At 47.2% G+C, this 12,153-nt stretch overlaps 1 protein-coding gene across 6 annotated transcripts in view; it reads left to right on the plus strand.

Moving 5' to 3' along the window:
* The window catches only part of CDK5RAP2 (CDK5 regulatory subunit associated protein 2), a 160,905-nt gene that overhangs the window by 92,641 nt on the left and 56,111 nt on the right, over positions 1–12,153 (plus strand). For all 6 annotated transcript variants that reach the window (XM_045791074.2, XM_087869416.1, XM_087869417.1 and 3 more), the window contains 3 exons: positions 4,316–4,411; positions 6,257–6,444; positions 11,323–11,755. In XM_045791074.2, the coding sequence (XP_045647030.2) occupies positions 4,316–4,411; positions 6,257–6,444; positions 11,323–11,755 (717 nt within the window). The remainder of the gene's footprint in view (positions 1–4,315; positions 4,412–6,256; positions 6,445–11,322; positions 11,756–12,153) is intronic.

The raw sequence follows: 12,153 nt of genomic DNA on the forward strand, positions 1-12,153 counted from the left end.
TTTGTCAGGTTTGTCCTCAAAGTGGTTGCCCTGGAATGGATTCCCTCCAGCTGATGAAGACCGTGCTTACTCCTGTATGTGGGCAGTTCACTTCAAAACCACCCAAACAAAAGACTGAGGACAGGTGTCCTTTGGTTTTAAAGGGCATTAAAATAATCTCTAATCGGTTTGCTTCTCTTTCTTTGTGTTTATTCACTGGTTATTAATTTATGTATTATAAAATGGGGTTGAGATTTGATGTACCGGAGTGATTGGAGCAGCGTGCAGTCATAGGGTGAGCCTTGCAAACCACGAACCCTGTGATGTGTGGAACTATCCCCGCTAAGAGGATACACGTGTGAGTGTGCAGAAAGAGCTAGTCTCTATTATTATTTACTTACATCGTCAGTTTTAGAAATAGCTAGAAAACTAAGATTTTTTTTTCTTTTGGCATGGAGGGAAAACATGGATGAGGGGCATAATTTAATTGAACGCAAGTATTCGAAGAGCTGCCGTGTTGAATAAGAGACAGACGTTGTGTGACTAGAGGACAGACAGTACTCAGAAGGAGGAGATGCTTGTTAAATTCTGCCATTAGTAGTAGAATTAAGTTTAGTTTGTCAGAAGCGGATTGGATTTCATTAAAAGGAGGAGGTATCCAAGAGTTCGACTTCGTAAGTTATGAATCGTACATGATTTATAAAGAGCCCTGGCACAGTGCCTGGCATGTAGTAGGCACTCAGTAGAATAGTCTAATTGTTTTGGTAAGTTAGTGGCAGAGTTGGGACTAGAGACCTCTTCTGACTCTGTTCAGTGTTGTTTCCGTGACACCATGGGGCATTGCTTCCAAAGTTTAACGTGTGTGACTTTCCTGGGCATCTTGTTAAAATGAGGATTCCAGTTCCGTGAGCCTGGCGTGGGGCCCCAGAGTCTGCATTTCTCGGAAGCTTCTGTTGCTCCGAAGAGCGCCCTTGGAGCAGTGAGACCAGAGGTAATGCTGAACACCTCTTGGTCTCAGCTCTCACTTTGAAAGGCTCTTTATTCGTTCCTTTGGTCTTTCAGCACTGTTTCATTGCACACCAGGTGTTGCTGGCCCTTTAGAACTGCCCCATCCAGTATGGAACGCAGAGCAGCAGAGGGGCAGTTTCCACTGAGAGAGTGTGTGTGTGTGTGTGTGTGTGTGTGTGTGTGTGTGTGTTGGGGGATGGGGGCTGTGAAGGAAGAATGCGGAGTGCTAACATGTGGACAGGGGCCTGGCCTCTTCCTGGAGGAGGGGGGGCCGACAAAGCAGATCAAGGAAGAACAGCCCAGGAAGCTGGAGTAGAAGCAGGACAGTGCAGTTGTTAGGGAGCTATGTTTTCGGGGTGAGGGGGTGTCTGCGAGGGTCAAGGACTCTCAGAAGACAAGAAAAAACGGCTGAGAAGTTGCCAATGAGTCTTTCACGTATGGAGCCAGGGACATTTCTCTGTGTCCACAACATTTAATTTCTTGGCCATTGCTGGAAATTGAGTTTACTTTTCATTTTGACCAAGTCAGCAGAGGTAAAGAGAAACGAAAGTTAATCTTTATTTCACTGTGTTGGTGGTGATTCTGGAAACGAAGAATGACTTTTGATATTTCAACTTGGAATGGTGTGAGTGAACAATGTTTTGCTTAGTTTAACTTATGGGGGCCCTTCCTTTATCCACGGGCCTGGGGAGGAGCTTCTCTGTGCTTCTTCCCTAAGCCCATGTGTGTTCTGTCTCCTGTATTAGATGATCTTTGGAGGACTTTTCACGTGCAATTTCTAGAGTGTTGGCAACAAAAGCCACGTTGCAGGAGGTGGGGGTAGACAATTGTTTCAAGAAGCTTGGAGAGAGGCAGAGAAGGCTCAGTGACCAGATCTGTTGGAAATCAAAGAAGAACTGTCGTCGTTTTGTTTTTTGAAAGATGGGAGAGACCAGGGCGCCTGGGTGGCGCAGTCGTTAAGCGTCTGCCTTTGGCTCAGGGTGTGATCCCGGCGTTCTGGGATCGAGTCCCACATCAGGCTCCTCCGCTGAGAGCCTGCTTCTTCCTCTCCCACTCCCCCTGCCTGTGTTCCCTCTCTCACTGGCTGTCTCTATCTCTGTCAAATAAATAAATAAAATCTTAAAAAAAAAAAAAAAAAGATGGGAGAGACCTTCCCCCAGCATTTTATCCTGAGGAAATTTAAACACAGCAAAGTGAGAAGAAACTGACGATGAACACCCATATACTCACCAGCTAGATTCTCCTGTTAACATGTCCCACTTACCCATCGTCATTCCATCTTATCTTTTTGATAAATTCTAATGTACATTACAGATACCGGTACACTTCCTTCCTCTGAAATACTTCAACACATATATCTTAACTTCAGTGTATGTTTGTGGTTATTTTTCTTTTAAGGTTAAGTTTACATACATTGAAATCTAGAAATCCTAAGTCTGTATCTGCTCAGTTTTACATGCATATGTTCCTTGTGACCCACACCTCCTCAAGACCCCTCACGTCCCTTCTCATCGATTCTCACTGCTACCCCCAGCCATTTTTCTTCTTTTGTCCCCCCATGTGTTAGTTTTGGACACTAGACTTTCACATGAGCGGAATCATCAAGTGGACTCTCGTGGAAAGATTCTTTCACCCGGCATACTGTTTTTTGAGATTCAGCCATGTCATGTGAACAGACTGCATGTTCCTTCTTATTGCTCAGTAGTATTCCATGGTGTAAATATATTAAAACTTGTTTATTCATTCTGCTGTTGATGGACATTTGGATTGTTTCGGGTTTTGCATATTATGATAAAAGTTGATATGAACATTCATGTACAGATCTTTATGGGGATATCTGTTTTCATTTTTCTTGATGAGTACCTGGGAGTGGAATTCCTGGGTCGTAGGGTTATTCGTTGTAGAAGATACTGCCAGAACTTTTTCCACAGTAGTCTAACCTTTTGTATTCCCACCAAGTTTGATAGTCCTAGCTGGCCTTTATCCCTTGAGAATGTCTTAATGACGAGAGCAGACGCCGATGGAGGGAGAGAAGCCCCTCATCCGTATGTAGGAGCTTTGATGCCTTAGTGAGTGTGTCCACACGTGGCTCGCCTGTTTAATGCTTGTTAGTTTAGGAAGCTCTGATTTGTAAGGTCGTCAGTCCTGTTTGATCCCGCTGGCAGATTTAGATGTGGTTGGGTTGAATGTGTTCTGGTCCTGGAAAGTTTTCTATCGAATGACTTCATGAAGTCAGTTTGCTTTGTCTTGTTTGCTTTCTTCCAAAATAAGCGTTTCCTATAAGGGGAAGATCAGAAAAATGTAAGTTGGTCTGGGAAAAGTATGGACTAAATATAGGAATTCATAAATAAAACTGTAGAGAAGGAACCTCAGAAATCTCGTACGTACACTGTGCCCAGCCGGTGACTCAGCACGGTTTGTGGTCTTGACACTTCAGTGCAGAGCTTACAGTTTCATCGGTGAGGTGAGCTTTGGTATAATTTTTGAAACGGCTTTGACTGATGACCTCCCTGGGTGTGGCCACCTCTCCTCTCCTTTTTTATTTGGTTTAATCCAGGTGCCCCAGGACTAGAGTTTTCGCCCTTGCAGCGAGCTGAGATCTAGCCCCCTTGAGAACAGTGTGCTGTCCGTTCTGCAGAATGCAGAAGCTTTGGGATTTGCACTTCTTTAAAGCATTAGGGATTTATGCAGTCTTCATAGAAAACTGTTCTTCATTTCCAAAGCATAAAGTTATCGTCAGGCAAGCTCGATACTCATTAGTGATGAGGACTTTTTGTCAGCAAAATGACAGCATGGCTGGGACTGTCCATCTCAGATGTGTGACAGTCCAAAAAGAGGTTTATGCCCTGTGCTAAATAGGAGAAGTGATGCATAAATCGGACACAACATAAATTTCATTTACTGCCTTCTTGCTGTTTGATATTTTCAATTCCATCAATAGCTTTTTTCCAAAATCTTGTTACTTTTATATAATCTGAAAGTGAATTCAGCCACGGCAGGAATGGCAGTCGCACAACAGACAGCATATTCAATTTACAGCAGCTCAGGGAAGGCCCTGCGAGGGCAGGGGGAAATGGCTTTTGTTGTTTCTTCGGAATTTGTCCTTCAATGATGTCCAATCCTGGGCAGCTGTGTGTGATTTGCTAGAACTAGCGTCTCTAACTTCGGTTAATTTTTATTTCATTGGCTTTGGCATTCGTTTCTGCCTCCTTTTTGGTTTGTTTTTTGTTTTGCATTAAAAAAAAAAGACATCAGTGACTTATTCATACATATTCATGCTGCGCTCTTTTTTGGGTTGCATTTTCACACCATTCCATGCTCCGTGTAGCTTCTGGCTAGCAAGGAGGACGAGGACACGACCAGAACGGAAGAGGAGGACGAGAATAATTTCCTGAGTGACCAGCATTTGGAGCAGAGTGACAAGGTAGGGACGCGGCAGTCAACTCCAATTCCATCCTCCCCTCTCTGTGCCCAAGCCAGTCTTCCAGCTTGGAATGAATCCGTTGACTCTTCTATTCATTCTGCTTGTCTCGAGTGCCTCCTGTGTGCCAGTGGAGAGCAGAGACACTAGGTCTCTTCCTTCTCAGGAGTTACAAACGGGGTGGTAGAGCCAGTCGAGAAACAGCGAGACATGGAGTTGCCAATGAAAACAGGGTTGTCCTAAGAGAGTAGCAGGCATTGGATGTTGGACTTGGTCAGATCTTTAGAGATCTATCCCCACCCATTCATTTTATGCATTGGAAACTGAGACCTCTGAGGGGAGGGGATTTCTCCAGGGCGTAGGGTAAGTCAGTGACTGAGTTGGAGCAAGAGCCCCTGTCTCTGGACTGTTGTGGAGTCCCAGATCATTTGATTGCAGTGTAAGGACTCACTTCTCAGGGGCTCTCTCCAGTCTCCTGACCTGGAACCCAGTTTAGTGTCATGTGGGCATTGTTGAGAATTTGACTCCTTCAGAGAACGTTCCTCCAGTCACATGGATAACCGGGCATTTGGGAGAAACATTCTCTGAGGTTGAAAGAACCCAAAAGACCGGGATGCGGTGGGACAGAGGAGGCTACAGATTTGGCATTCGTAAGCTTCAAGGTGTTCAAGTTCTTGAGGTCATGAATGCAAGGTCATTAAAATGTAGGTGGTTTCGGAAAGCAAAGCAATTCAAAGATCTGATTTTGAGTCTTGGTCTTTATCTTTGTGACCTCAGTTAACCCTTGCTTAACCCCTCAGCCTGAGTTTTTCCCATCAGTGAAGATAATCCATCCTTGCTGGAGTTTTTGTGATATTTAAATAGAAAGGTATGTACTAAGTGCTCAGTAAATGCTCCTCTGTGTCTTGTAATAGTCCAGACTTTTCCTTTTTTTGGAGGTTACTTATTTAGATGGATTTAATAACTAGATTGGTGGCAAACAAGACCCTATAAATAACAGCTCATTTGTGTGGGTCTTGTCTTCCATTTAAATATCTTAATCATTTTACAAGTGTGAGAGAGGGGTGTGATGGCCAGTGTGTATATCACCAGCAGTAATGCAGTCAAGGGGAGTTATTTATAGACTGGTAGAAGAAATTTACAGCTTTGGAAAGGGGGGGAAAGAATGCTAATTGCAGCACCTCAAGACATGCCCAGTACAAGCTTTAACTAGATGCTTCCTTGGTCCCACTCCTCTGGGACCCTCAGTGACCCCAGAAGGTGGATCCATAAATAACATCTCCCTGGGAATTAGGAACTCTCTGCTTTCCTAATGAGACAAATCAAAGTCATGTTAATTAGGATGTCTCTGTAAAGAGTAAGGCGCCTTTCTGATATCTAACGAGGAGGATACATCGCAAGAGGTAGATAATAGACGTCTGAAGCATCATTCATGGTGTGGGCTCCATACCTTCTTAACTCAACAAGTAGTGGGCCGTGGGGTGGGGGGGACGTGCCCATGGTGGGTGGGACACTGTGCCAGGACCTTAGGTGAGCAGTCATCTCATTTGATTCTCATGGTCCCCTTGGAAGATGGCGTTACTCTCCCCATTTTGTGGATGAGGAAAGTGAGGGTGAGGAGAAGTGGTGTGAACCTCTCCATGGTCTTGCGGGAGCATCTGCCTGCCTGGCCACAAGGCACGTGTGTGGACCTGCGAGCCAGAGCTCTCTGCCCTGTCCCACTTGCCTTTTCCGTCCAGCTTGCTTGCACTGCTCATTTACTCTCAGTTTCTGTCCTTTTTCTCTCCGCCACGTATGCCCTGTCTCTCTTCCAAGGTCCATATTTTGACCAGATACTCTGATTTGCAGATCATGGAGGATTATTCCAAAGGGGGCTGCAAAAACGGATACTTGAGGCACACAGATTCCAGTATTCTAGACTACGATGGAACCCACAAACCTGGCTGCCCCGGAGACCAGAGTCCAGAAGAAGGCGAGCTCCTGACCCTGCTTGCCCCTTTTTTCAACGAGAAGGCCACATTGTTACTGGAATCCAGGTAGACGTGGGGCCCTGGCGTTGCTTTTTCTCTCTAGTTTGAGGGGAGAACAAACTCATTTTGCTAAATGGATTTAGATGGCAGTGCTGTGTAATTTAGCTGAGCGAGCCCCTGAAATGTCTTGGAAGGAATCTTGCCAGTCATGCAATTAAGTAATTAGGCTGCGTGCTAGTGGCTGGGAGGGGACTTCAGCAGAGCCTCATGCAAACCCATTACAAAGAGAGAAAGAAAGCTTGCCTCTGGAATTGGTCCTGGGAGCCCTGGGAAGGGCTGTCTGCCTGTCAGCGAGAGAATCAGCCCTACTGGAGTCTCTTCCAGTTTCTGCAACGGCTTACAAACTGCCATTGTAGTCGTGACTCGCTGTTTTATGTTGAGCTTGAACTTCAGTTCTCTTCTCATTATATCTGCTGGGAGTCATCCTATGTGAGGAAATACTTCAGGGTGTTTGCCTTAAAACAAAAAAGGAGAAACATTCAGTAATTTGTATTTTTCACATTAACCCTTCGGGAGGAGATTGTCCCCGTTGCACATTCTTTCAAGACCATGGTACCAGCTGCTTGGGCTTTGGAGCCAGAAGGAGCCGTGCCTTCCTCTCTCAGAGCCCCAGTTTCTCCGACCACTTCCTCGGGTGCCGTGAGGAGTAAGAAAGCGCACCGTTTAAGGAAAATGGCAGGCGGGTGGTGTGTATTCAATAAAACTGTCCCGTCCTCCTCCAGTGTAGGTAGAGAAATGGAGCCGCTAACTCGTGCCCGTGACTCTTGGCAGGAGCCAGGAACCCTACTATTTCTTACATCGTTGGTGGACTAAGCCTCATAGACATTCTTTAGCTAAAAAAAGGACTGGAGTGTTCTGTGTTTGTGAGCTCAGGCAGGCTGACCCTTCCCCCATCCCTGGCATCTGTCCAGCATTTTTCTAGCATGTGTCCTCTTGGGGCACCTGTCTAGTGGCCGTTCTGGTTAATTGTCACAGGGAATTAGGTGACCATAGTCAGCGCTTGAGAGAGGGAAGGTTTTCTCAATGTCAGGGTCCCAAACGTTCCATCAGAGTTCGAAGATGCAGCTCTCTGTCTGAGGACTGCCTCGGACTGCGCCTGGGTGACGTGAGCCGGGGAAGGTCCAGTGGGCATGGGGCCAGCCCGGGCACGTGTGCTCCCTGCCCGTGGGCAGGAGCTTCTCAACCCCAGCTGACCCTTGTGGCTCCCAGCCTTCCAGTCTTTCAGTGGAAGTCCCCAAACTGTATTCTAAATCTCTTGATTTTTAAAAACGAAGACCTAGTTACATTTTTTAAGAAAGCATTTTCTGCCTGCCAGGCAAGCTCATGACATCTCTGGTTCAGTTCCCTGTGCCCTGTAGGTATCTGTTCCATAGGCTTCCAGACCAGGTTGGCCAGTTGTAATGTCAGAAAAGGTTTTCTTACACCAGCCTAAACCTGCAGCCCTGATATTGTTCTCTGTACAGCTGTTGTTCACGGTGTACCGCCGAAGCCCGTGACAGGGGAGTCGTGGTTCTGCAGGCCCTCCCGAAGGCCTGGCCGTGGTCTGCACCCCCTTCTGGCGCACACACTGGGCATCGCGTGCCCAGGCTCATCTTACCCTCACACCAGCTTTCTGGACGCTGCTCATGGTGATCTCCGTTTTATAAATGTGGGAGCTGACATTTGGGGGCTTGACATTCCCTTAGCTAGTAAATGCTAGAGCCATTGGAGAGCTTTCTGGAGGAGTCTTTTACAAAGACTCCTTGGGTAACCAGCATTTTGATTGGTCAGAGAAACACTAGTCTTCTGCTTAGGAATTCCCTCCTGGTCCCAGCCACCACCGTCTCTTGCCTGGATGCCAGCAGCGCACCCTCCTCTGCTGTCCATTCTCCACAGAGCAGCCACAGTGATCTTTTTAATAAAACTTAGATCAGATCCGTTCCATGCTTAAAACCTTCCAGCGGATTTCCGTTGCTCTTAGAGTAAGATCAGAGCTTCTCGATCTGGCGCCCGCATCTTTCTCTGTTCACCGAGCTCCTCAGACATCCAGGCTGGTTCTCCCCTCAAGGCTTGCGCTAGCCGTTCGCTCTACCTGGAATGCTCTTTTCCTGGGTGTATATGTGAGTGGTGGTGTCTCAGCTAGATATCAGCTCTGGAGAGAGGCCTTTGCTGACCAGTCACAGGAAATCCTGCTTCTACATGTGGTCTCAGGACTTCCTCCCTCCCTCCCTCCCTTAATTCATAGTACTCATCATTGCTGTACGTTGTCTTACTGTGTTATCAATGTATGCACGAACGTCTGTCTTCTCAGTGAGGTGTGAGCCTCGTGGTTCCTTTTCACCATGCATGCCCACTACCTAATGTGGCAGATAGGAGATGCTCAGTAAATATTTAAGTGTCAGTGCGGACACTTAGAAGCCCAGCATCACAGCAGAAGGTGAGTGTGGACAATCGGAGAGAGTGTAGTGATCCTTCAGAGTCAGAAAGCTCTGGGTTCTCGTCTTTGCTCTGCCACTTTGCTAGGGGATCTTGACTCTTAAAGAGCCTGTTTCTTCAACTATAAAATGGGGTTAGCTTTGGCCCCCTCTCCTAGTTGTACAGTGAGGCCTGAATCTCGTTGCTGTATTTGAAGGATCTGACACACGGCAGGTGCTTCACAGATGTCAGTTCCTACCCCCTTCACCTCTCGCTTAGGCAAAGATCCTCTGGAAGGGTATATAAACTATCTTTGGGCCCCTGACAAGACCCTCGACTGAACTATTAAAAAGGTCCCGATCACGGCGACGGCTTAATGAATCTGCTGTTCAGATTTCTGGCAAAGTAACACTTGAAATGTTTTATTTCACAGCACCCCCCACTTTCGTATAGTCTAATGGCCTCTTTCACCACCTTTTACTACCCATTTGTAAAGTCTCTTTTCTGGGTTTTATTGTGTGTTGTTTGGTGGTGAGTGATGGTCCTCCTTTGGCTAGCCGAGTAGCAATTGTCATTATTTTTAATCTATATTAAGGGAAGGAAAGGAAAGGAAAATTTAGTTTAACATGCTTAAAGGGCCAGAAATATTTTTAAAGTCTGGGTTTACTAAATTTTAAGATGGTATGTGTAGACTAGATGATTCCACATTAGGAGTGAAAAATGTACCATACATTTTAATTTTGTTTTTTAAACTTTTATTTTTTACCCTGCTTCAGTGTGCTGTCGCTGTGTGATCTGAATGGAGTTGCCTCTGTCCCAGAGCTCGGTGATCAGAACCCAGAGGGGAGTAGGGCCTTCCCTTTGCTCTCAGAGAGCTCCATGGGGAAGGTGAAACCAGGCCTCACATCACTTGTCCCTTGTAGCGGTAGCTGAGATACGAGGCAGGGACTGTCAGGGTGCACGCAGGGAGTCGGTCTGTAGAGGCTGGCCCCGGCCGAAGGCCGGTGGGAGGAATGGCAGAGAGAAGAGGAAGTGTGCAGCACGGAGGTGGGCCTCTTCTGTCCCCTGTCACCGCTGACCGCCACGACCTCCGCCTGGCCTGGCTGTCAGCAGCCCCTCTTCTGCCAGCCTCTCCCTCTGTCCTTGCCCATTCCGGTCCCTTTTTCCATAATTTCCTGTCCCAGTTTCCTAGTTTCTCTCTTCTTTCTTAAATGAGCCACTCTCCTTTATTTTTTAGATGATTTATACATACTTATGTTAAAATCTCCAGGTTGCCTTATTAATTTTATTTTCTTGAGTGTGAACTCTTATTCGTTGGGTTGTGGCCTGTCTGTTGTACTAGTGGATCGTGTGTGCAGGTTTGGTTTGCCGGTGTGGACAGCCCTGCTCTGTCCCCGCATTCCCTCCTCTTCCTGTGGGGGTGCCACAGTTGCCTCTGGCTTGTGAGACTTCCCTGTTTTTCTCCACCGTGGGAGTTAAATTTCTGCCCCCAGTGCTTTCTGTAAATGCCCCCTTTCTCCTGACTGTGGGTCTCCTCTGTTTCCGACCTTTGGATAAATTTTACCCTGATTTCAAGGTAACCTTATGGTATTTGTTATGTATCTTTTGCCGTCACTTACATGTGTTTAGAGCGGAGTGGGAGGGGCTTCTGTGTGCGCTCACACCGAGTGTAAAGTCGTCCCCACTTCCCACTGCCCTACTGGGGGCCTCAGGGAGCTCTGGGAAGCCAAGGCAGCAGCGAGAGGCAGGGAGTACTGTAGGTGGGACTGTCTTATGTCTCTGGGCGCCATCTACACAGTGCGCACACAGCCGTAGCTGGGGTCTGCGGGAGCCTCGGGTGCATGGCGAGGGCCCGAAAGTATTTGCTACCTGTACGGTCTCCTGTTTCATCCTCATTGCTGTCCTGTGGAGGGAGACTTACCTTACTTCCCGAGCATCTCTGAGTTAGAATTTGAAGCCATTTTTGTGTGATTTCAAAGTCACCACTATTTCTATTCTGAGTAGTTCGCAGTATCCCTTCATGCAGTATCTATATACTGAGCACTGCACAGTGATGGGCTCGTCACTCATGAGTCCACCAGGCTGACCAGATCCACCCAAGCCGTTCTCACCTCTGGATGTAGGAATGGGGCCGGGGGCGGGTGGACCTTGCAATTGTCAAGAATACTTGGTGACCCACTTTGCTCCTTTCTAGGCCAGCCTGCATCCTTACAGCCATGTGGCCCCCTCACTTGCTGTGTACTTATGTCAAATTGCTTCTCCTCTTCTTATGCAGGAGTTAGACATGGCAATACCCACCATGTGTGGCTGTCATGAGTTGACATGGGATAAAATCCTTGGTGGTGGGTCCTGGCACACGGCAGGCAATCCGTGTGCTTAGTTTAAACAGACTTTGGGCCAATCAGTGGAGAAAACATGGGAAACCGGGTAGGGCATGGGGCTATAGCAGAAAACCTAGTTCTTCCACTTCCTTCCCTTTTGGAAAAACAGGCCAGACCTTCTGAAAGTGCTGCGTGAACTACTTCTGGAACGAATGTGCTTGACGGAGCAGGGAGTGTCTGCAGAACACCTTGATGGTGAAACTGAGAAGTCCCTTAAGCAAATGGCTGTTCAGCTAGGAGGTGAACTCAGACATTTCACCCAAGTCAACTCATTGTCCAAGTCCCATGATGAGCGGCAGTCGCCTCAGACAGCCCAGCTAGGAAGGATGGGTCAGGTGTCCAAGCTGGAGCTGAAGGATGCCTCCGTGCAGACTGTGGCCGCCGAGGGTGACACGCTCAGGTTCCAAAATGAGGGCAAGAGAGAGGCTTGGGAAGAGAAGCCACCAGATGCTGTGTTTCACACTGAGGGTCTGCCGGACAACGTGTGCACGGCCCCAAGGAGCCAGGCCACTGCCCTTTCCTTCCCCAACGGGACTGACAAGGTAAGCTTTCCTATTTATTATTTATTTGTTTTCTTATTTTATACAAATGAAAGGCTTAAAAACTCAACTCTGATCTCACTGCTTTTTCGTGATGTGTGTAAAATCTGGTGTCTCCCCTGACCTGCGCTTCGTCTGGCCTCTACCTAGAGGTGTGTGTTCGTCTTAACCTTCCCCCCCGCCCAGTCTTATTTGTCTCTACATCATGATGTTTATGCAGTTTCCTTATAGAGTCGTATTTCCTCATGTGTGTGTAGCTTTTCTTTCATGGTATCAGCAACATCTTGCCTTGTAATGGCCTTGTAAGATTCCACTGTGGGAAATGTGCCCAGATTTGCATGAGTTTCACCTGCTGGTGGCTATTTACAGTTGCAGATTGGAGTGAAATTGTGATAACCGGA

Source organism: Ursus americanus, chromosome 18, assembly GCF_024610735.1.
Source record: "Ursus americanus isolate L20-20 chromosome 18, mUrsAme1.1.p, whole genome shotgun sequence".
NCBI classification, from domain to species: domain Eukaryota; kingdom Metazoa; phylum Chordata; class Mammalia; order Carnivora; family Ursidae; genus Ursus; species Ursus americanus.